The 26,148-nt window shown below is 40.6% G+C and overlaps 1 protein-coding gene across 1 annotated transcript in view; it reads right to left on the minus strand.

Annotated features, from left to right (window-relative positions):
• Positions 1 to 1,231: 1,231 nt before the first annotated feature.
• Positions 1,232 to 26,148, minus strand: part of zbtb16b (zinc finger and BTB domain containing 16b) — a 32,730-nt gene continuing 7,813 nt past the window's right edge. The window contains exons 4-7 of the mRNA XM_054794425.1: positions 24,265 to 24,351; positions 12,580 to 12,750; positions 7,591 to 7,758; positions 1,232 to 3,690 (exon numbers count right to left, since the gene is read on the minus strand). Coding sequence (XP_054650400.1) covers positions 3,461 to 3,690; positions 7,591 to 7,758; positions 12,580 to 12,750; positions 24,265 to 24,351 — 656 coding nt within the window. The 3' untranslated portion in view covers positions 1,232 to 3,460. The remainder of the gene's footprint in view (positions 3,691 to 7,590; positions 7,759 to 12,579; positions 12,751 to 24,264; positions 24,352 to 26,148) is intronic.

A 26,148-nucleotide genomic window follows, 5' to 3' on the forward strand; every position in this document is an offset into this window, starting at 1 on the left:
GCTGTCATGGAGGACTCAGGAAATTTAAAAATATTCAAAATCAGAGGGTACTTACATTTTAAAATTAAAAAAAAACAATACCAAAATAGTTGTTGATTAATTAGATTATGGAATAATCATTGATTCATCCTTGCAGCGCTAATGATAAACATCTATTTGAGTCTGGAAAAAGTATGGAATTTTGAAATGTCAAATCCTTAGGAACCCTGGATCTAATATGTCATTTTTAGGCTGATATCTGTCAGCCGATATTATCGAACATCGTTTGTAAATACCGTAGACCAGGGGCGCCCATTACGTCACTTGCAAGCTAGCGGTCGATCACAAAGGTACTGTGTCAACCACGTCATTATTTTACATTACATCGTTATACTGTATAGAATAAAAGTCAATTGTTTCATAGCTCTGCTTGGCGTCCTGAACTCCGCTATAGAAATGTGTGTTTTCTACACTTTCATTTGTCAAACTATTGTTTCATGATGAATTGCAAAATGTGCCCATTGCTGAACCCTTGTTAATATGTTGCCTTGACTCCAGCTGCATTGCCTTTTGCATAATCAGTATCCTTGTATATCTGTAATGTTTGATAGCAAATGCTAACTGGACGTAATACATGAAGTGTGTGTATCATGAATGCGACGTAGCTATTTTCACTGACATACTAATCAGGTTACGTACACAACTACTGAGGAATTATGTGTAATTATCTTCATTGCTATATTGAATTGAGTAGTGAATTATTGAATGACATCAACTATTGTTGATTACCTGTAAACTTTGAAACTGTGAATGTGAAATACTAATCATTAGTATTTAGAATAGTAGTTTCAAAGTTTACCTAGTTAGATTTTATGTGTTATGTCTTATAGTAAGAGGTACAGTAGATCCTTTTTGCATGTAACTTGCATGCTAAAAAAGTGTATGCGCCCCTGATACACATGTACATAAATTCTCATATTTATAAATATACTCATATTTATCACTATACTAAATATACTAGGAGGTAGATCTTTTGGACTTTTAAACTCATTTTAAAAGTAGCTCACAGGCTGAAAAAGTGTAAGCACCCCTGCCGCAGAGAGTACAAATGCACATAGTTGTGACTTACCTAAAATTGTCTTGAAATGGATTTAAGTGTTAAGCTTGGAACAGCAGGTATAGAAGTTGTGCTGCAGAAGTGCAGCTGGAGGTCGTCTTGACATAGCAGCACATTTATTGATCAAAAAGCAGACAGAAGAGACAGAGTGCATAGAATAGTAAATTGTTTTAATTTTGTTTTGTTTTTTTGACCATGCCATCAAACACTGACGTGTACGAGTTGTGCCTGAATCCACACTGAGAGAACACTTTCACACACTGTGTTAAAAAGCTGCAATGAGGAGGGATTTTACTGCACACATGGCAAGAAGAACAACCCTGATTGGACACCAGCTCGAGCTTTGACCTGGCCCTGAGGTAGACAGACATCGACATATCTAAACGATGCGAATGACAGCCTTGTAGGACATATGAATAAAAGGACATCTGCATTATCACAACATAGAAAGATAAAAAAAAAACAACCAAAAAACAACAACAGTTCAAACAAAAGTGCTCTATTTCTTTTGGTCCACCGACTATATCTGGTTATAGTGCACGTTCATGTATAGAATAGATACAGTGAATGTGTGTTGCCATGGCACCAAGTTGCCATAATGTGCTATACACTCTTTTTCAGCCCAATCACCTCAGTCTACCTTCACTCTGACGGGAACAAAATTGAGACGAGCGTTTTACATGGCAGTTACTTGCAACTTGCGTCAGGGCGTTAGCGTCACAGTACGTTGCTTCCAGTTGCAATGTTCAGAGACGTGGATCTACACGGCAGCTCATCTTGAGTTTGGAACAAGAAACAAACACCAACAGCACAGACCCACATACTCAAGCATGTCAATGCTCTACTTAGAAAAAGAGGCACAAGGGAGGGGCCGTTTTTTTGTTGTTTTTTTTTTTACGCAAATCGGAGACGTATAAAACTTACACGTTGAAGATGCTTCTTAAATCATACCAAATGTAAACAAGACAGCAAATTACTTTTATACAAAAATACAACATGTTTAATTGTATAAGGCCTGTGTTAGGCTCACACAGGGAACAACAACGCAGGACGGCCTGTACATGACACATACACTACCACTGACACTAACCTTCACAACTCTGTGTCAGATTTTTCTTTTATCACATTTATTTAAAAAAAAAAAAACAACACACACACACACACGGCTTCTTTTCATCTTCTAGTTTTATCTTTTAAAAAAAAATCATGTTCTGTGATTTATAAGACATCTAATTATAGATTGTTAAAGAAACGACACAAAAAGCCAATTTGAGGCTTTTTACATTTTTTTTTCTTTACACTGTGACCATTTAAACTGTGACGGTAATCGTTAGGAAATGAAAACCACAGACGGATAAACACTTTTGCAAACAAACGGGAAAATAATGTAGAGGTAGAGCTTGCTCTACTTGAAACTATCCCGGAAAAATTGCTGGCTGTGTGGTGATAATCAGCATATATTTGGTAACAAACAACATATAAATAAAAAAACAAAACAAACAAAAACAACAATTACACTGAAATAGAAGCCTGCTACCTCGGAACCAGTGACACCCACCGCAAAAGAGATCACGCTTATATGAGGTCAAAAACCTGGCAGCGCATTCAAGTAAAACATGCACATGAACATAACTCCAAATGTAAAAACAAAATAAAGTCACAGGAATTCAGGGGAGAAAATTACAAGGCCTATCAAGCCTTTGAGGAATTGCTTTCGACGTTTACGGCACAATCGGAGAGATGACTCTGCTATCTCCACTCACGCAGTCAACAAGCCCAACAGATCCATCACAGACAATGTTGTTATCAAACTCAATGACAGTTTAGTCATTGACCTTATAGCTAACCTTCTAGCAGTCCAACAACCACTGACAAACTGGTTTTACTACATTCCAAGCTCACTTTAGCTCACAATATGGCATCCTTGCAAAGTGCCACAATATTTTCAGCAGCAATCGACCGCACGACAAATACCTTCATTCTCATTTAACCGCTACTTTTGTGTGGAATACTGAAATGTACGCTTAAGGAAATGGAATATGACTTCAGCTGCCAATTCCTGTGCACACACTTGAGCCTTTGACGGCTATCTATCAAATTGACATTTTTTTTTTTTAGCAAATATTATTGGACTAGTTTTCTGGAGAGTTATGTGGTCATCATATTTATCATAAATGGCACAATCGTGACACAAATCAAAGGAAGTTATTTGTTTCACTACTAGCGTGTTGGAGCTCCCAGAAAGACAACTTTCTACTTTTCAGTATTTTTTGTATTCGCCCAGCAAGGGTCACTGCAAAGGTTTTCACCCATTTTGTGTGTGCGTACGTGCATGTGTGTCTGTGCACTGGGTCCAAGACCTGCTCAGACGTAACAGACGTACAGATAAGTCTTTTCTATCCTCCAGTCGGCCGGCACCTCCTCCGGTTTGTGGCCCTTCATGTGCTTCTGCATGGCGGCCAGGCTCGGACAGAAGTCCTGGCAGATGGTGCACTGGTACGGAGACGCTCCGTTGTGAGTGCGCAGGTGCTTGATCATAGCCGAGTAGTCTCTGGACCGTTGGTGACACAGCTTACACTCAAATGGCTTCTCACCTGGGGGAAAAAAAAAAAACCCCACAGCGTTAGGCTTGTACAGAGGCAACCTGAAGCCATTTTTACCGTCTCACAGGTTAAAAGGATTTAATTATATTTTATATTTATACTACTTGGTGTAAGCCAGTTTTTGCATCATAACAGATTATTAATTTTAAAAAATGACGATTATTATATTTCCTCAAATATGTTTCTCCTAAGGGAGCTGAGTTAGGGGCGGACAGGAAGTGACGTAGGGGGTTCATAGTTTACTTTCATCGTTTTTATGAGGGATTATTGTGCCTGTTACCTGCAACAAAAGCCTGTTGTTCCGGCGATCAAGTCTGGTCATTGTTAGGGTTGTGAACGATAAACCAATGCGACCAGATATCCGGTTTGACAAATAAGAGCTACGGCTGCATCGTTAGCAGCCTCGTGGATCGATAAGAATCAGCCATAAACCCTTAAATGAATCGATTGTATAGACATGGACCGGGTATCGGATTGACAGTGCGTCTCTAAAGCCTAGGTCACAATCAGACGTATGATGCATTTTTTTTTTTTTGTCCGTGGAGAACATAGTTGTGGTGACCATGCAGGGGTAATATTTCGACACACATGGAGGACGTACAACATATCTGAGCATGTGTTGGCTGCACTAATTTACATATGTGAGGTGCACGTGTGAAGCGTGACACACATACGGAGTCCGCAAGTACGAAAAAAATTACATTTTGCCCAAACCTGACACCAGCAAAACATATGAAAGACACGCATTGGCCATAAGGATGACGCACGAAGACGCACAAAGTGCATAAGTTTGTCCTGCAACCTGAAAAAAGTGTAAGCGCCTGTAGAGGTTGTTTGACACGACGAAGAAACTCTACGGCCAGTCTACGGCTTCAAAAACCGGAATGTCACACGTGCGCCCTCCGTGTGTTTCATATAACAATGCGAGAAAAGGATTGTCACGCATGCTCCATAGCTTACCATGGCTGAAGACGAGAAAGAATGTAAATGGTAACAGAGCGTACATTGTAGCGATATAATTTATCCTATTTATTATGTAAAAGTAAGACAAGAACAACAGGATAAATTCAGAAGTATGCAAAATTAGCACTCAATAAGGTCATCAAATCTTACCTTTATGCATTCCCACATATTATCAGCATTTGGGAACAAATATGAGGTGAAAGTAAAACTGGGAAAATATAGGATAGTAGTCTATCTGTACAGTGTGGGGGAAAGTTACAGTAGATGGTGCATTCATAGACTTTGGGACAGATTGCCGCTCGCACCAAACATGCAATACTGTGGGATTTCTAACCATATATTATTTTTTGAATAAAATAGCGCCCCTTATTTCTGAAATGTATATCCATTTACATAAAATTCGATGTAGTTATTTACATTTTTTAATCATTGCCCCTGTAAGTTTCCCAGTGGCAGCATAGCGGTTGGGGACCCCTGCCTCACAGCATGCTTTGGGCAATGATGTGCTCTTTTACACATTGGAAAATACTGTAAAAATGCCACTTTTATAGAATCGGCTTGTTTATTTTATAATGTAAGATTGTCTACATCAACAAATGTAACTGTAGAATCAAATCATATCCTCTGTACACTGTATTGAATCTTTTAAAAATGTATCGTTTTTAAATCGTATAATATCCCGTATATTTAGATGCATATACATAGAATCGTCAAACTCAGGCCCGGGGGCCAAATCTGGCCCGGGCTGCAACTTCATCCGACCAGCAGAACTGTCTGGAAAATAGCACTGAGTTGGCCCACCTCGCGGACCTTATGAAACAAAGTGCTTACAGCTATCTGTGTAATTAAGCAAGTCCGCTGGTATAAACTTTTCCTCTGGAATTTCAATTTAATAAATTGAAACAATGTTGTATATAGCACAAAATTCACAACCATTCTTAATAAGGGTGCCAGATTCCGATCAGAAGTCATGCGGGGAACTGGGATGAAAGGTGTGTAGGCTGCTTACTTATCTATCCGTCAGTGCTAATGAGGTATTTTCTCCAAATCTGACCATACTACTATTTTTTCAACGTGGATTATTGGGGCATGTCCTGTCATGTTCGTAACGTCCAACAAGCATCTGTGTGCATGCACAGATGATGCATATGAATGTGTGCTACATTCACCAATTATGTTGGTTCAAAGAACGAGAAGGTTTTAAGGTTTTTAATACTTTCAATTTGCAGAAATGTCAAAGTGTTGAAAATTTCAGGATAAATAATAAGAAAGGTACAAAGTTGCGTAGTGGAGTAGGGAGTAATGTCCAGTTTGGCCCACCACCCAAGGTAGGCTATGAGTTTCGGCTCCTTGTTCGACACCCCTGGTCTATCACAAAGCGACTTATAACCCTAGTCCAGTGGTCCTTAACCTTGTTGGAGGTACCGAACCCCACCAATTTCATATGCCTATTGACCGAACCCTTCTTTAGTGAAAAATTGTTTTTTTTTTCAAATTCAAGACATAGGTATATGTTTGTTTATTGGTGCACAAAATGACAGAGACAGGACACTGACTCCCATCACGGTCCGTAATACATGTGAATCCATGCTGTACATGTTCGTCCGACCACTTTCTTTTTTTGCTCGACATAGTTAGTATGGATTAAAATATCACACGACGTACTACCACAACAGTTACACGTTGACTACTTGATGGTGCGTTTCATTTGTACTCGGAACTGGGAAGTCTGAGTGAGAGTGACGTGATCTCCGAGTTAAAAGCGTTCCAGTTGCCAAGTCAGAAAACCTTAACACATTAGCAATATTTTTTATAAATTATTTATTGATTATTTACCGTTTAAACACGAGGCAGCTATCATTGATTGTTAACTCAGAGGTGGTGTGCATGCTCTGACTTCCAAGTTAAACATTCCAATTTCGGGGGGCATTTCAGTCGGGCGTTCCCGCTAGGGACTCGGAAATTCCAACTTCCAAGTATAAATGGAACGCATCATGAGCGTGCTAAATCCTTTGCAGCACTAATAATCACAATGTGATTATCTGCAGCCAGTGATGGCTAAGCGGGAGCGTGTCATCCCCGAATTGACACGATGGGTCCGGTGTGTCTTAATCTCTGTGACGGAGGCTCCGCCGAACCCCTAGGGTTCGATCGAACCCAGGTTAAGAACCACTGCCCTAGTCGTCGTGTCTCAAAGAACACCTACTGACCAGTATAGAATACTACATTTAATCACCGCCTGAATGCATCTTTTGAATGCCTTATGTTTGTATTTTAGATCACTTAGCCATTTTTACGCTTGAAAATGCGTACATTAGGCAAAAAAAATTGAATATTTGCTGAAATATGCATATTTTTAACTAATAATAATAAGGATAAGAAGGATCCTCCAGCCGGCTGCAGGGGGCGGCAGGGAGACAAGACGTCCCTGCCGCTGTTCCACCTCCTTGAGATGTTCTGGGATTAAAGGAGCGTAACATCAGTGAAGGCTCCAGGCTGACGACCCTGCAGCAGGAACACCCACCTATGCTTATACTGTATCTATCATCAACTTCTTTGAGTGTCTTTTGAATGCCAAACATTTGTATTTTAGTTCACTTAGCCATTTTTATACTTGAACATGCTTAGGTTAGGCAAAAAATATGTAACAATTGTCCAAATGTGCATATGTTTGACTAATAATAGGTCTTATTCAACCACGAAACGGCATGAGTTATTAATTTATATATTTCTGTATACATTTAGTATAGTATTAGTGCTGTCATTTAGTGCTGTAGTCTGTATCACTAATTATTGTAAAAAGAGAGGCAGGTGTATGGTAGTGTTGTTCAGATGTGTTGGGGGAGCTGGGCAGTGTGTACATGAAATCTCCTCTGACACTAACATCCACATATGCGTAAGAGCAGCCATCTCCCTTCTGTCTCTCACCCGTGTGTACACGGTAGTGTGTCTCTAGCTGGTGTTTGAGGCTGAAGCGCTTCCCGCAGCTGTTGCACTCGTAAGGCTTCTCTCCCGTGTGGATGCGTTTGTGGCCCCTCAGGGTGCCATCGTCTCGGAAGCAGCTCCCGCAGAACTCGCACTCGAATGGGTGATCGCCTGAAAAAGAAAACAACACAAAAACATAAAAAAAGAAAAAAGCATGTCGTGTCACCACAATGGCCTCGACACCGACGCGGCAAATTATCTCGTGAGGCGAGCTTTATCCTTGGCACGAAACGCCGTATTGCGTATGGAGCTGTGTCCAAATAGTCCAAACAGGCACATGTGCTGTCGCACGTTGCTAATGTTGTGACACGAGGACACTCCTCTCGGCTGTCGGCTAATGGCTAATAAAAGTCCTCCAGACATGTGCTGCTCTCCTCTATACTGTAGTTAATCTATTTCTCTCCTCGGCTGATGCCTTGACTCATCTCCAATGACCTATGTGCCTCATTATCTCAGTGTCCACAGCAACAGCCAAGGCCCAGGATACATGGCTCTCCTCATTACAGGCCAATTCTACCCAAATTCCCCACCCCACCCCACCCCACGCCACAGAGCAGATGACATTTACAAAATGTTACTTCCAAGCAGAATGGCATACAAACAAGATACGCTGCCATGGCCAAAACTCCCCTCACTTCTGTCTCTTCACATCAATTATGTATTTCTCCCGTCTAGACATCAAGCCGTCCTGACAGCTGTGAGTGTTATTTAAGGTAAAAGAAGAAAGGGGGACATCTCCTCTGCAAATATCTCTCCGTCTCTCGCGGCATTAAAACTCACCCTCGGTAGAACACACAGACAAGTCATTTCCATTTGCTTTTCCTTCAATATTTATTTGGGTTTCCTCTATCGCCTCGCATGAACCACACTGCAACTGACAGCCGTGAATTTGCCCAAGCCCCCGAAGGCTGTCTAAGAACCCAAAAATATAAACAGGATGAAATTGCCCAAAATAAGCACCGGCCATAACTGTACAGTTGCTGTCATAGCAGAGGTGAGTCATCTGATGCAAAAGCAGGCCAGGGGATGATGCGTGCTAATCAATTAACAGGAAATTGAGTCACTCACAAAAAAAAAAATAAAATAAGTGCAGCCGTCTCGTTCTCAACATGTACGAGCCCAGCGATTCTTAACTGGTGGGTCGCAAGTCTTTCTTGCGCTATTATTGGGAAGCCATTTTTTTCTGCAGCAGGGGACGGTAGTCTATTAATATGACAGAGGGTCACAGAAGAAGACCAACAATGTTTGTTAGTAGTCCACTGCCATTAAGATGTTCAATGAGCCATTCTGTCTCTGGTTGAGCCTTGAAGTGTTTGACTGAATTTTACGTTATCTATTTCATTGTCATATTTGGAGGTGTTCAAAATTGCCATGTAAAATCTTTGATGCTAATATGCTATGCTATTGCTAGCACGTAGAGTCATTCTTCGCCACATCGGGTTCGGATTTCGCGGCTTCACTCACATTTTTTTCAAAAATATGTTAATGAATAAGTCATGCTGTTTTGTGGTTGAATATGGCCTATTAGTAAAAAAAATATGCATATTTAAGCACATTGTGCATATTTTTTGCCTAAATTAAGCATTTTCACGCATAAAATGGCTAAATGAATTATAATACAAATATAAGGCATTAAGAAGACGCATTCAAATTGCAATACAGTAATCTCTCGTTTATGGCGGTTAATTGGTTCCAGACCCGACTGTGACAAGTGAATTTGATTTTTTGTAAATGGAATATTTTGGTGGTTAATAGCATAGAAAACCTGTTTACGACCTTCTAAATGTGTTTTTTAACTTTATTAGAGCCCTCTAGAGCAGGGGTCACCAACGTGGTGCCTGCGGGCACCAGGTAGCCCCCCACGACCACATGAGGTGCCCGCAAGCCTGCTTTTCATTCAGGTTTTCAGTTAATAATGAAAGAACAGTAGAAAGAAATGCATTCTGAAATACAAAATGTGAGTTGTGGACACCAGCATTTTGTTAATGTTCTGGTAAAACAAGCATAATCGCTTTGTTTGGGTTTAAAATAAGCTCTGAAAATAAATGTTACAAAAATGAGTAGCTCTTGGCCATTTTCATTTTGTAAAAGCAGCTCTCACTAGGAAAAACGTTGATGACCCCTGGTCTAGACATTAACACCCCTATAGTCACCTTTACACTTGTATTACCCAATATGGTAGAGATAATAAAAGGAAATATGCCATTTAAGAAATAAATAAGACTCATGCGCGTGTGTTGCAATAAATGTCTTCCGTGGACAGGAAGTGGCGTCGCTGGTTGAGAGTTGAGTTTTAGCTTAGCGTGGGTTACTGCACTGCAACCACTGATCTGTATTATATATCTGGATAGCTCATACGTCGCACCCGCCCGTGCAAGCCGCTGAAGCCAAAGAGACGCCATCTTACCACTCACATCTCGACTACATTGGCACAGCGTACATAGTGTACGAAGCAGATGAAGAGGCTCGCAGAACATCTATATTTTAAATTAAAAAGCGGGGAGATTCTCCCATTCCTTCAAGTAACGCAACCTTTGTCCCTTAAAAATGATTTGATACGTTATTCTCTCTCTTTGGCTATATTAAATGTACTTTTTCCCCTTCCAATTCTCATTGCCTTTGGGACAAAATTCTACTCTGCACCCTGGCTCAGCACTCCCCTATAGCAATGCATAGTTTTACTCCTCTAGAAAGAGATTTTAATTCTAACTGCATATCCCATCCCTTTTTTCCACTAAAATCCATGGTCATGATTCTTTACTTTTTTTTTTCTTTCTTTCATATAATTCACTATGCTCTCATCTGTACAAAATATGAATCATCAAAGAGAGTGACTTTGGACAAGTTTTAAAATCATTGAACATTTTGTTGATTTTTTTTTCTGATATTTTTTTTGTTTGTGTTATGAAATAGAAATAACCTCTTTTCTGATATAGAAATATATTTTAACAAAAACCACAGGAATGATATGTGATAACCATAATGTGTAATAACCATAAACACACACACACACACACAGAAAAAAACAACAACACTAAAAACAAAACCATATGCTTTTGGTAAGACAATATGTTGTTTGCAATCTCAAACATACCGGTATGCATGTTCAGTAATATTATTTTCCAGAACATATAATATGAATGAATCCTTTTATGTCAGTCATTCAGCAGCAAAAAAAAAAAAAATGTTGTTTATCCAAATGAAGGGTCATGCCGGGTCAATTGTATGCAAACTGGCTTGCTAACTGCACTGTATACAATGTCTGGTAAGCATCATGGAAGCACTGAGATTCTGCCATTCCTTCAAGTAACGCAACCTGTCTCCCTTAAAAAACTACATATATCATGATATAACAAAAAAGTACGTAAATTTCCTTTTAGCTATTATAGAGCTATATAAACGTATCAATTCTGGAGATACATTTAATCAGAGGAATTTTACACGATCGAAAATATCTGAGAGATCGACGGTGCAAAACCCTTAAATTATCAATCATAAATCTACATTTCAATCATACTTACAGGTGAAATGTTCGTCCACAGCTTTTGAACTGGCGATTTGTGCAGTTAATAGCTGCACATGCAGGCATCTTAAGGCAAAATTTGTGTCCAATCCGAATTAATAAAAGAAGTTCACCACGAATGCAAAAGCTTGTCGAGAAGTGTTTCTTGCGAGTGGCAATATGGCGGCCGTGTGGCTTCACATGTCATCGCCAATGAGCTATCCAGATATATAATACAGATCAGTGACTGCAACAGTTGCCCGTGTTTTCAATAGGGATTTTTAGCAGGGATTATTGTGCCTGAGATCATTCAAACCTGCAATAAAAGCCTCTTGTTGGTGTGGCGATTGAGTCTGGTCGTTGTGTGTCTCACCGAACATTTACAGTAGCATTACTGACACCTAGTGACCAGTGGAGAATACTACATATCATCCACAGCGTCTTTGAATGCATCTTCTGATTGGCCCGCAGCACTTTGGGGAAATATGATTCAACATGAATTAAAAATGTAAAAAGATAGCAGCAAAAATTGAAAAATCATTCAGTAATTTTACACAAACAAAGTCAAAAAGTTGTAATCTAATGAGAAAAGTCAATGTTATGAGAATAACGTTGCGATATGAGGAAAAAAACCATTTTTAGTAGCATAAAGTTGAAATATAAGAAATATAAAATAAGTCAAAATGTTATGAGAAACAAACAAAACAAAGTTGTAATTTTTTCAAAATTAGGTTCCAGAAAAAGTTCTGTTACCAGAATAAAGTCAAAATATTATGGAAATAAAGTCATAACATTATGAGACGAAAATTTACAGGAGGAAAGTTGAAATAATTGGAAAATAAAAAAAGAAAACAGCAGCAGAAATGGAAAAAACAGCTGTAATTTTATGAGAATAAAGTCAAAATACTGGGATGAATAAATCATATAATGAGGAAAAAGTTGTAATATTACCAGAATAAACTGAAATAGTCAAGAAAACATGTCAAAGAAAAAAGGTGTAATATTATGAGAAACAAAGAATGAAGTTTTAATTTTTGGAAAATTAGGTTGGCCAACAACTCATATTACGGGAATAATGTCCAAATATTTTGGGAATAAAGGCGTAATTATGAGTAGAAAATTTACGAGGAGAATGTTTAAATATTTGGAAAATTAAAACCCCCCAGCAAAAATAGAAAAAAACAAGTGCATGCAAAGACCAAAGGTCATACTAATAATACACTTTTTCACATGTATCACATAGCTGAGATGCAGTATTTTCTTGAAATAAATATAACTTTTTAGCATATGCTTTACAAAATATCAAAATGGCCCTGGCATCCTTTCATTTTGTGTCCCTGGGTGGAAAAGGTTTGGACACCCCTGCTTTAGACACAACATACTGACCTTTTTATGAGTTGTGTAACAACACCTATAGATTGCTTTCTTACCCGAGTGTGAGCGCAAGTGTCTTTTGAGGGTGGTGTGGCTGGGGAAGGGGCGCTCACAGTGGCTACAGATGTAGCTGTGCATGCCCGCGTGGACCTCCATGTGCTGCTGTAGGGCCTTCTGGGTCTGGAAGCGCTTTGCACACAGCAGACAGAACACCGCCATGTCAGTCCCTAGAGATGGCACAAAAGACGGAGACGCACAGTTATTTCAGTACGCCGGCGCATGCAGACGCAGGGCCTTAAGTGGGGAAACTGGGTCACTTCAACTTTGTGTGAGTCCTCGGAGGGAAAAGCTTCTTTCAAAGAGCAAGTGTCTCTACCTAAACCAACTCTCCTAAAAGCCCACAGGCGCTTTCAGCTGTGAACCTTTTATACGCTCTATTTTCAGCCATCAAAGTCATTGTTTTCCTGAAGAATTTCCCACCCAACGCACAGCATGCCAATCACACAATCAATGGCTCCTTCCTGGTATGTTAGATGTGTAATTATTCTCTTCATTCCCCACCAGGAGTCAGCCACAGCCTGTGAAGTCCTCTATGCTCAAAGAGCGCCTGATAGTGGCTCCGCCCTAAATGATGCCTACACCGTGCGCTCTGTGCAGAATGTTAAGTAGTGATATCAAGCCATTAAAGGCAGGACTGCAGGAAAAAAAAAACACAATCCAGTTTAATCCTGTGTGTGACCTGGCATCTCTTTGGGGCTGCTTTCCTGTTGCACCGAGTGTGGAGAGGAATACAGATAGGCAATCGCTGGCGAGCTGGTTTAAGTCAAAAAGGCTATGAGACGCGGATCCTTTTGGCTGTCATACAGCCACCACTTGATCTACAGGCCACTCAAAAATCCACCCTGGACATTCACACTCGTGCAAAATCATATGTGCTAATACCAAAGAGGCGGGTAATCTGCGGCTTTATGGACCAAAATGTGCCTCGTGAGACAGTGAGGCATTCATATGAGATTATGACGGTCCTTATTTGTCTTGTCTGCTCAGGTTGCGGATTGTCTCCAATGCTCGCAGCTCCCATCGCTTCTGACTGAGATTCAATCAGACGTCTCCGGCAGAGGATCATTAGTAAACACAGGACTGTGCCAGCACTTCATTGGAATTCAAGTGGGGTTGCTGTGTCACATTTAAAATGCAGTCTGATGAGGTCCACTAAATCAAATCATTTGTTACTGTTATTGAAGTGCCTTGAGGCAACTGGCAATTAAATTGGAATTAACGCAGGGAAAAGGGATACAGCGCGCTCATACTAAGAGGGGAGAGTGTCAGCCGCCCGCTTTTAGGTTCAATCAAGTTAACGGACAAGCCCGTTTTGGCGGCGGCAGACAAAGAAACACATCACGTCTGTTCAATCAAAAGCATTTGCCGCGCAATGTTTTCTAATTTGTTTTATTTGCTCAAACATTGCATTTTTTTTTCATTTTGAACTTACCCAAACAAACACACAAAGCCTCTTCTTTGTGAAGAAGATGGATGTCTGCTTTCTTTTTTTTTTTTGTAAGAAATTCCCTTTAAAATCATTAATAGTGATCATCTGTAATCATTAACAGCAAGAGGACAGGATGAAAGGCATTCCCTGGTCTTAACAATCCTGCAGGGAGGCGATCCAGTGGATTGGACTGCACCTGTTAGAGGCTTTGGGGCTGTGGGCTGCACAAAGAGCACACAATGAGGTTCAGGCCCTCATTGACCGAGCCCATTAGTCATAGGCTCCACATGCACCTCCTACAACCCCCACTGTCTTTATGCTGTCGTCTAATGACCAGGGCCCTTTCTCACCCACGGATCACAATATTTGAGTTGAAAGACAAGAGACCCACCACTCTCAATGCCCACCAATCCCCCCCGGCCCTCCACCACCACCACCTTATCCGCTGACCATACAGGAAATCCTTTCACTGTTTAACCAGCTTTACTTTCTGCATGACTCGTGTTTCAATAATGCCTGGTCACTGTGCTGTACTGCGCTTCTGAAGCTGGGTTAGTGATTCACTGAAACCCCTTGGGGATATTTGAAGAAGTGTGATGTGAAGATTTGTTTCTTTCATAATATTGGCTTTGTCCAGCAGGGGGCGTGCTTTCTGTTCCAATCTGTCCAAAAGGGTCAGAATGGTGTGGAACGCCTGGTCAGTTGAATGCAAAATACTCATTTTTAATGCTTCAAAGCCACTTTAATTAGAATGCATCTGTTTAAAAAAAATTAAGAAAAACAACTAAATTCCAAACTTTTTCCAGAGAGGACCACAAAGTGAAAAATGGAAGGATGCAAGGGCTACGTTGATATTTTGTAACGCAATATACAAAGAAGTTGTATATATTTCAAGAAAAAAGTGCATCTGAGCTTTGCCATATAGGTGAAAAAGGCTATTATTAGTATGGACTTTGGTCTTTTTCCCCCAATAGCTCAACATTCTTCTTAAATAATCTTTGTAATTCTTTCTTGTAACACTATGACTTTATTGTCATAATATTTTGACTTTATTAGTACATTGCGACTTTTTTTCTCATTAGAATACGACTTTTTATTTATTTTGACTGTACTCTCGTAACATTATAACTTTTTACGGCAACCTAATTTTTCAACTTTAACTTATTTTCAACTTTGTTGTGTTTCTTATTTGTTATTCTACTAAAATGATGTTATTTTTCCTTTTTTCCTGAATATTTTTACTTCATTCTTGTTATATTATCACTTTTTCCGCACCTAATTTCCCCAAAATTACAACTTCATGTTTTTTATATTTTTCCTCATAACATTACAACTTTAAAAAAATGTCTTTTTTCTTCAATATTGCAACTCTATGCTACTAAAATGACATTATTTTTACTCCTTATATTACGACTTTGTTCCTCTTAATATTTTGACTTTATTCTCGTAACATAAGTTTTTCTGCAACCGAATTTTCCTAAAATTACAACTTTATTCATTGTTTTGTTTCTCATTAAATTACAATAAAAGACATCTTTTTTCTTTAATATTTTAACTTTATGCTCCAAAATATAATTTTTGTCACATTACAACATTATTCTCATGCAATTACGACTTTTCCTCGTTAAATTACAAATCATTTCTTTTAATATTTATGCTACTAAAATTGTTATTTTTCCCCATAATACGTTTTTCTCTTATTTTTGTGTATTAACTTACTCTTGAAACATACGTTTTTTCCGCAACCTAATTTGCCCCCCAAATTACAACTTTATTCGTTGTTTTGTTTCTCATAATATTACAACTTACAAAAAAAGACATCTTTTTTCTTTAATATTTTAACTTTATGCTACTAAAATATTATTTTTGTAATATTACGCTATTCTCGTAAAATTACGACTTTTCCTCGTTAAATTGCAAATCTTTTCTCTTAATATTTTGACTTTATTCTTGTAAAATTCCTGCTGATTTTTTACACTGTTAATGTTTTTCTTTTAAGGTTCTTGTTAAATTATATTTTTAGAATGTGCCGCGGACCAATAAAAAAACAGCAGTGGGCTGCAAATGCCCCCGGCCACACTTTTAAACATCCCTGTGCTTAAAGCCTGTGAACTGTGTTCCATCTGCCCAGACAGTTCAACATTTCTGTGTGCCGCCTGATGCCGCTGCCAAACAAACTGGCATAGAAAAAAATATGACAAATATCCTGTCGCTTGTGAAAGCAAGTGACAACATCTCAGCAGGTCTTTCAGTTTAGTCTACGCTGAAAATAAAAATAACAAATACGTGAGGAACAAAGTTAACGTTCCCAGGCAGCGAGGCACGTGCTATGTGTGTCAGTGGTGGCATTTTGTTGCGCTGCGCTCTGTTAACTTCCCAAACAAAAAGGATTTGCCGTTGTAGGTTTTTTTTTCTTCCAGTAAGTAATAAGTGCAGAGGAGCTTCTTTAGGAGAGAATAAGCCCTAAAGTTGGCTGTCATTGCCCCCCGCTTTCTCACCCTTAACCAGACAATGGGCTTGGGATTTGGTTTTTAAGGCACAGAATGACCTTCTGACCTTTGGCCCTCAATGGGGTAAATAGCATATAATCAGTGGTATTCCTTTAAGGCAGGAGCTGACTGAGCATTGTGTCTTCAGGGAGCAGGAATGATTTACTCACAAACTATACACACGGCACACATGTACTGTTACACCGCGCAAGTACGTCAATACTTCAGTATAGTTTGATGTGAGTATGCTATTTTGGCACATCCTCCGCCAGGCTGACGTATGTTCATGTGACCAAACAGGATCCATCCGTCTTCATACATCTGCCACTTGGTCGGTGCAAGCGAGGCGGGAGCGCGACTCGGGGCTCTCACACTGCCTCAGAGACAAAACCATGTGTCCAGGCAACCAGATAAGATCATGCCCCTTGTTGAGGTGAAGTGTTGGAGCTAATCCCTTCATTCACAAATAAGCACTGCCTGTTTCTGTTCACGCGGCAAACAAAAGTTTTCCCACCCTGAGAATCTGAGCGTAAACCCACTGCAAATTGAACAAGAGATTGTATTTACGGATGGTCGGGATGCTGAATTAGTCTGATTTAGATGAGTAACTGCAGAATGTTCTGTAACTTGAGGTGGGCGGCCAAATTAGACCCTAACAAATGCCTTACTACAATTGAAGGGCATATTCATTTAAGTCTCCAGTATTACATCATGCACAGCTTTGAGTGTCGTCACATTGCAGGGACGAGCTGTGTCCCGAGGCTCTTCTTACTGTATACACGAGGTGAAGCCTTTCAGTAGAAGACACACACACACACATGCACACAACAGACCTCACATGACCCCGTACTGTGTATGTATGCACACAGCTCCCCTTAGAGGTAGCCGCATTACAAGCACACACACAAACCCTACAGTACCTTAAACAACCTCAGGCTCTCATCAGTAGACAGCTAATCTACCCGACTGAGGAACAACTGACTCAATAATTAATGCAACAAGGGCTTCATTGCTCGTGTTTTAACCACCACTCCATGGAGCGGTTCGCTCAGGTCACCGTTTCCCCCTTGCCGCCACCTTGATTCCTAGAATGTGTCCGCTCTTCTCTCCATCGAAACACTTTTCACCTAATAGAAATCGACTGGGCCATGGGGTGCTTTGTGTATCATCGCAGCGCAAATACATTTCAGGCCAAAGGGGGCACAGTTCAGTCCCGTCGACGGCGTGCGTGAATTACAAGTGGTTATTTAGGGGTATGTAGGTGCACGGCGTGATGACGGACTTGCACTTAAGCAAGCTAAAAGGTCTGTGCCTGATGAAGCCGAGGCTGTATGTTGAATGGACTGTTTAATGAAGGCAAGGGCAGAAGGTAATATTATTCACTTGATGTGTGGACATAGTGCAGCTGCTGTGAGCACACAAAGCCAGCACTCATTTGCCCTGTGCCTTGAAGGCAAGGTGGCGACATGGTTAGGCAGCCTGGTTTCAAGCATGTACAGTCCATTTGGCCACAGATATGATACAGTCTCGGCTTTTCCACAAAAAAAAATGAAGCAAGCCCCAGAGCCTTTTTAGCCACTCCGATGGAACAAACGCCTTTTGTTATGAGAGAGATTCGGAGACAGATCCATTCTTTTATTTTGGGCTCTGACAAGTAGGTCAGGATACTATGACAGTGCTGTGTTGAGGAGTAAACAGCAGCACATGATGTTGTTTTGCTCTCACTGCTGGCACCCAACACCAGCAGCAATCCTTTCCACCCCTAGGAAGTCCTCACATAGTCCCTCTGTCCCCCGTCCCTTCCCACAATTCGCTCCCTCCCTTGCTCTTTGATCGCAGCATACCCTCGGCCGTTCACCTCTGACATATCAAACGACTGTAACTGGTCTTCCATGCAGTGCACTGATGTGTGGCCAGGGGAGGCAGGTGAGGCAGAGCCTCAATAATAACATCAAAATAAATATTACGTAACCTTTGTCCACTGAGATGTTATTCTCTGAATGATTCATCAACATTTTCTTCATTTAAAATCGCTGAATTGGCACATGCCCTGATCAAATACAAGGCAGAAACCTGAGACGAGGCTGTGCCGAGCCAAGCTTACCTTCATAAACCGGGTTGGGTGGCGCATGCCCGATTCTGTTCGTCAGGCCTGTCGCCAATATAACGTTTGCAGAAATACTTCATATACCCCATGGCTTTCTATGGCATCTCTCATGTAAGTGTGACACCATTGTTTTTACTAATCAGACAATAAACAGCAGAGAAATGTACCGTGAAGGAATGGGGGGGCGTATGTGAGCTGGCAGGTGCCGTCCTTTTACAGAAAGGAAAAAACACATGTCTCTCTTTTCTGCAGGTTCTAATGTGACGAAAAACAGCTAAAAAACAGCTAGCACGTGGCCGCTAACAATGCGCGTAACGGGACCCACCTTTTTATTTAGACGATAAAGCCCTAAAAAATAAACTTCTAAAAAACACCAACAATGTTCTACTTACATAACTGACCTGCATATAAACCAAGCTACAGCAAAATTGTTACTATAGCAGCTAACACAAACTATTTTTCTGCCTCATGCCACTATGGAGGGGTAGTAAGCCCCCTCCAAGCCAATACGATGATAGGACACCAATCTGTACTGACGAGGAAACAAGAACAAGCATACGAACTATGAATACCCAACCGAATTATCTGTAGTATTAGCCCACATTCCATGTTTTGTTTACACACGGCTCGATGGACTGTGTTGTGATATCATGCAATGTGCTCCATGTATCACCATCAATATCATGGTGACTTAGTTGTCCGTCTGGTCTTGTGATGCAATCTCTTGGAGAAGTCTTCCCATCCATGGTAACACTCTATGCCACGCAGTGCAGCAGAAACACTCCATTTCTGTCAGCATGGCTTGGGAAGCTCCACATTTACACCACCAAGTCATGACTTGCCCCCCATCTGCTACGACGTTTCGCTCTCTCTTCTTGCGGGCTCAGCTTGTAAAACCTGTCGCTCATCCTCCGTATATTCAGGCTCAAAAAGACAAGGTTCTGGATCCTCATTTGTCCAGAAGTACAGTAGTTGTTGACGGCGGCTCTCACAAAGTCTGCCATGATTAGTAGTAGCAAACAGACACGTGTTTGACACGCTGCTAATGTTGACAGAAGTAGCACTGGATGTGTAATTAATGAGCCCAGGAAAGATGTTCCAGTAATGTTTAAAATGATGAAAATATGGCGAAATACTGTAAGTATTGCATGTTATCATGACTGTACCTGTTTGTGCATGGTTACAGCACGTATAAAAAACGATAAAACATTGTTGGAGGTTTTTTAGAGGGCTTTATAGTCGAAATAGGTGTGCATTGTTAGCTCCCGCATGCTAACTGTTTTTCTCTCTTCAGAATGTACAGAAATGGGAAAGAACACTCATGTTGTTCTCTCTTCTGTGCGTTCTAAAGGTATGAAAACAGATAACAGATAGTTCAATGTGAAGAATGGTCGACAGACCAGAACGTATTACATGTTATCATGCATATACCTGTTACTACAAGGTCACAGCATATATAAAACCATAAAACCCTTTTGGAGGTTTTAATAGCGGGCTTTTTAGGTGGCATGGGTTTATCTGTTTTCATATCTTTAAAACGCACAGAAAAGAGAAAGACATATGTGTTCATGTCTCGTATAAGGATTGTGGAGGATGGCCAAAATTCCCCAAAATGTTCAGTTTTCCTTTAACAGCACAGCTAAAACAGAAAATAAAAAAATAAAAAAATGTTTCAACTGGACTTAAAAATTTGATCATGTATATCCAAGCTCAAAAACTACTCCAAACTCGACTTTTACAACAAAGTAACGGAGCTTTCCTTGGAGCAGGATAGGGTGCCTGTACGTCATATACAATTAAAAAGTAAGGCCTCAAATGGTTTTCAGTTTTATTTTAAAAAATAAAATAAAATGGGACTCAGAAGTATTTGGAAAAAGTTTTTACTGAAAGTGAATTATTCTCTTCTACCTCGCTGTATGTCACTGATACAGTGATACAAGTAAGATCTCCCGACAGTCATATCATACCCCCGCCTCTGGTAGAGGAGGAGGTGGGCAGCAGCTGCTGAGCCCTGACGAGTGTTAATCTACTAAGACCGAACTCATTTGGCCACACAGCAAATTAAAGTCACGTCTGCACCATTGGCATTGAGCACTGGCGGCCCGCTGCCTGTTTTTAAAGTGGCACAGGTGATATTTACTGAATGCACCGCCTCCCCCCCACACGCACAACGTGGACACGGCTGATTAGATTACCTATAGTTTGTGTCAAAACAGAGAATAGGGTTGTGCGTCACAGCAGGCCGAGCTGAGATCATGACAAAATGAGAGAGTAATGTCCTCCTGTACTCTGCTCTTGATAGCCCGCCAAGCTTGTAACCGAGCTCTGGATGTTTACAACTCAGCGAGGGTGACGAGGGTAGAAACTTCTGGGCAACGCCGACACCCCCGTTTCCATTAACTATTCATACTGCGTGTGCCACCTGGAGTTACAGTTACATACCAGAGGGTTATCACCTTTCTCTGACTGTGTCAACAAAATGTGTGGGTACACACAATGGGCCACTTGTAAGAGTTGTCGTTTTCAACAACTCTGACAGTAATGTTAGCACCTACGCTAGTGCTAACACATGAGAGACTGGTCCAGGAAGTCGATGAGCCGTAGTTTATTTTCCTTATTACAAGAAAGCGTGCCAACAATGTTCAGCTGCCTCCGCGTACTTGACTTGATGCTTTGGTCGATATCAGGTTAGCTATGCCGCAAATAATTATGTCACATGAATTTGCTGCCACCCTATTTTGTCCCAGTGCATTAAAAAGACAAACCAAAAAGAAGGCTCCAGCTACAGAAACTGCAATATTTAATTATGTTTGTCCTTGTTTGTGGGTTGAGTTGCCTGCAGGAGCTTTTTGTTTTGGTTTGAGATGATGTGTGCTGCGTGACTTTTTATTTATCCAGATGAAAAGATGCTGCATTTAGAACCCTTTGTCGGGAAACACTTCTTTGTCTTAAGAAATGACTAATTCTACTGAACCCTCAGTATGCTATAAATCTATAGCTGAATTATTTTGACTTGCGGTGTACTGTATACAGTACAGTATATGTGTGTGTATATAATATGTGTGTAACACCTGCAATATACATTGCTCAAAAAAATAAAGGGAACATTAAAATAACACATCCTAGATCTGAATGAATAAAATATTCTTATTCAATACTTTGTTCTTTACAGAGTTGAATGTGCTGACAACAATATCACACAAAAAATATCAATGGAAATCAAATTCTTCTTATTATTAATAATGCTGCCCACCTGTTGTCTATTCCGTTTGCACAGCAGCATGTGAAATTGATTGTCGATCTGTGTTGCTTCCTAAGTGGACAGTTTGATTTCATATAAGTGTGATTTATTTTTTTGAGCAGTTTATTGATATCAGTCCACCTGGAATTGTCTCATTTTAACTGTAAAACGTTCCCTAAAAAGTATATCACACAATAATAACTAAGAACTCACACAGTAATGAATGATATAATTAGGGATGTCTGAAGGTATCAATATTATTGGCCGAAAAATTTGATAACGGTTCATGTCGGTGTCGGATGATAATGATATCGGCACTTGAGTGATGACATGCTCCACACAGCAACAAGGTTGCTAGCTCAGTATGACGGCAAAGCTGAATCATTTCCGAGTTTTGCCTTTGGATTGTAAATCCGCAATTTGCAAGGGAGGCGCTGGCTATGTGAGGGGGGAGTGAGGCATCTTCCTTTAATACTCATAATCTAACATGTTTCATTCATGCTGCGTTCATGCATGACGTGCCGAACAAGCTTACAAGTTCAGAATTTCACTGTATTTCACTGCAGATTGTGTTAGTCCAGAGTTTCTTTCATACTTTGCACTTTACTTTGTTCTTATTCGGATGTTTGTGCCACATAGAAATGTGCAGCTGTCCCAATGGTATCGTTGCCAGCATTATTTAACTGGATTGTTATTTGTGAATTTAAGTCTAACCTGTCTCAGTGATAGTAGGACCTGTTATTTTAGCTATTTGTCACGATTTTTTAAAAAGGAATTTTGCAAAATGTTTGAAATAAATGTGGCACCTTTTCTATGACTTACATTGCATATTGCAATACAGTCGTCCCTCGCCACTTCGCAATTCGAATTTTGCGGCTTCACTTTATCACGATTTTTCAAAAATAGATTAGTAAATAAATCAGGCTATTTCGTGGTTGAATAGAACCTGTTATTAGTCAAAACATATGCATAGTTAAGCTAATGTTGCTTTTTTTCCCTACATTAAACATTTTGAAGCATGATGATGACTCAACTGTGAACCCCCGACGTCACTTCCTGTCCGCCATTCACTCTGCTTCCCTAGGGAACAAATTAATAGCAACACACACACACACACACGATTATTTACACCTTATTTATACCTTAAACAGATTATATTCTATTATTGTCTACTATATTTTGTGTTACGCGTGTAAAGGTGACTATAGATATGTTCATGTCTAGAGGTCTCTAATGTTAAAATCTGTATTTAGAAGGTCGTAAACACATTTTCTTCGCTCGAACTACGAAAATCTTCCATTTTCAAAGAAGGAATCCTACTTTGCGGAAATTCACTAATCGTGGTCGGGTCTGGAACCAATACACTGTGATAAAGGAGGTATGACTGTATTTGTCTTATTTTGCACAAACTCACAGTCAATAATGTGTTCAGTCATTACACGAGATGTGACCTGACATTTGTTTGAGGGAAGAGCTGCTGCCTATAGTGGTATGGCTTGATATCGCTATCGGAAATGAAGTGCTGCGCAATATGGGATCTCCGTAAGAAAGTCAATATTGAGCATGTCTAGATATAATGCCAAAAGTTTTATGAAAGACCACCTCAAAAAACACAATTGGCCTTTACAGGTTTTTGCTGAATAGTGGGAATATTTGGGATTTACAATATGAACAGCAAACATCCCTCATTTACTTCCTTGACGACCGCCTCCTCCTTAAGTGAAACATGAAAGCAAAGGGTAAAAAAACAAAACACCCAAATGTCAATAAAATATCACTTTTCTACAGAACTTTGTCGGAGAAAGCTTAACGGCTTCCATGTCTCACTCCGTCACGCACACTTTACACCCGGACCCCCACCCACTCTGCTTCATATCATTCTTCAGAAACCATTGGAATCATTTTGGTAGTTGAAGACTTACAGTAATTTGAAAATAGCATTGCAAACCCTATTACCCCATACAGCTTTGATGTTAAACCTTTAGAATACATTATTTAAGGGGACGATTTTGTATAGTATCGAACAAAAGTGAGTACACCGCTCACATTTAAGTAACCATTCTCTTACAGGATATCTTCTCAAAGGACCACACTATAGAAATGAAATATATACTGGAGAGTAGTGGTGAGGTGTGTGTGTAACTGCGATGCCACTGTTGTGTATCTGTGGTTTGTGTGGAAGGGGCACGTGGTGGGTCTGGACACTGAAAGAGATTAGAGGCTGATATGTGAGAGGGCCTCCCACCTCCCGCTTAATAAATTATGGAGCATCATGACAGGAACAGTTTAACCCAGCCAGCATGATAAGCAACTTTCAAACCAACCCAAGTCCCAAAGCCATGAAGTAAAATGAAGTGCCTGTGTGTGTGTGTGTGTGTGTGTGTGTGTGTGTGTGTGTGTGTGTGTGTAACATACCTGTGTGCGTTAGCCTGTGGGACTCCAAAGCCTCCTCCGAGGAGAAGGTTGCTCCGCACTGATCACACACCAGCGCCTCTGCAGGAGCTGTGGGTACATGTAAGAAAAAAAAAAAAAAAAGATGGCGTAGTGGTCAGACAGATTTGCACAGTGAGTCACTTCATCTTGCATTTTGAGACGGGATGAGTCTGGTTTGTTGCAGGTGGAACAGAGGAAGCCACCATAGAAACAAGAGTCAGACAAACAAAAGCAGCAGCAGACAGGGTGCAATGGCCCTTCTTCCTCACAGAATGAGCCAAGCTGAAGAGTTTTATTTACCATGCCCTGTTATCAGCCTCTGAACAGTGAGCAGACTGTCTGCCTGAGAGGCCACAGAAGGACTGGGTGTTCTCTCTACAGCAGACACTTACCGCCTGCGGCACATCCCTTTTATACGAAAAATAAAAAATAAAATAAACACACTTCAGAGACGACACCCCAACTCCCATTGCATGCGCTGTAACCACACTTCCCAGTTCACCTTTGGAATGCCCTTGTCTGATGCAATGAAAGAGATGTGTGCATGTACAGTTTGAAAGAAATGCTCAATCCATGTCATGCACTCACCTCACACCTGCACACACATGCACACACACACACACACACACACACACACACACACACACACAGCTGTCTGGATGTGGGTTGGCTCTCACAGAGATGTAAATCGGTTGCAGATCCATACTGGCCCAGGGCTCATTCACTGATCTATTTTCTGCTCAGCTGGCTTTAAATGAAGTTAAAATGACTCATTAAAACACCCACAAGCTTTGGGAACTCTCAGCGCCGCAGCCTAAATGTGGTCCTCTTTCAACTTTCACCATGCCTCCGTGCACAGACAGACACAGTGCCACCATTCCGTGAACACCAAACAACGACAACAACAAAAAAGGTCCAATCTGTTCATTTCTAAAAAAAAAAAAAAAAAAACCAAAAAAAAAAAACACTTTTTTTTTTTTTTTAAACAAACCCTGCCGCTTAGTCTTGTGTTATACACTAGCAGCACTATAGCGCCGCTGTAGATCCTAATGTTGTGTGACGCTGTCCAGTGCGGTGTGTTGTGTTGTGTGCGATTGTGTGATAAGGGAAGAAGAGAACATAGTGCATTGTCTTGTGCAGTCAAAGGCACGGCGTGTGCTCTCATCCATAAACCATCAAACTGTCTCCAGACACGACTGCAATCGTCCTCCATCAAAACACTTTGTCTGGCATACCAAAATAAGAGCCAGCATTGAGCTGAATACCAAATCAGCCCATTAGAGCGACGGAGCGCGTGCTCCTTAGCAACCAGAGGGATCTAAGGCTGCTATACCGAAATACACGACAACAAAGAAATGAGATTCACGTCCCTTTTTTTTTTTTTTTTGGTTACAGGTTACTGTTACGGGTCAACGTGCCGCCACGTGCAAAAAAAAAAAAAAAAAAAAAACGCCAGCAGGGTTAAAGGTGTAGGTGGAAACAGCATGTTAAGTGTGTGCGTGTGTTTAGAGGAAATAACAAAAAGGGACGACTCAGGGAAAGTTTAAAGACGCTCACTCATCTGTCAGCAGGTTGTCACTCCTAAACAATAACCCAGCTTGTCTTGTCTGTACACATTTTCCATGCTGAGGTTGGCGTTTTAAGTTGCATTTTGACTTCCTGATTACAACCTCCCCTCCCTCCCCCGCTTCTGCTCCTCGTTCTCTATTTTGGATAAAGTAGCTGGGAGAGCAGTCAGGTCTGATTAAGTCTGCATTTGGGTACAGTGTGTTCCTGGACACACATCTGCGAGCGAGCCATCACACACGCTTCGGAACACTGGCAGAACACCCAGGCCTGCCGGCAGCTGATGATGTCATCACTCAG

The sequence above is a fragment of the Dunckerocampus dactyliophorus genome, chromosome 12 (assembly GCF_027744805.1).
Source record: "Dunckerocampus dactyliophorus isolate RoL2022-P2 chromosome 12, RoL_Ddac_1.1, whole genome shotgun sequence".
Classification (NCBI taxonomy): Eukaryota; Metazoa; Chordata; class Actinopteri; order Syngnathiformes; family Syngnathidae; genus Dunckerocampus; species Dunckerocampus dactyliophorus.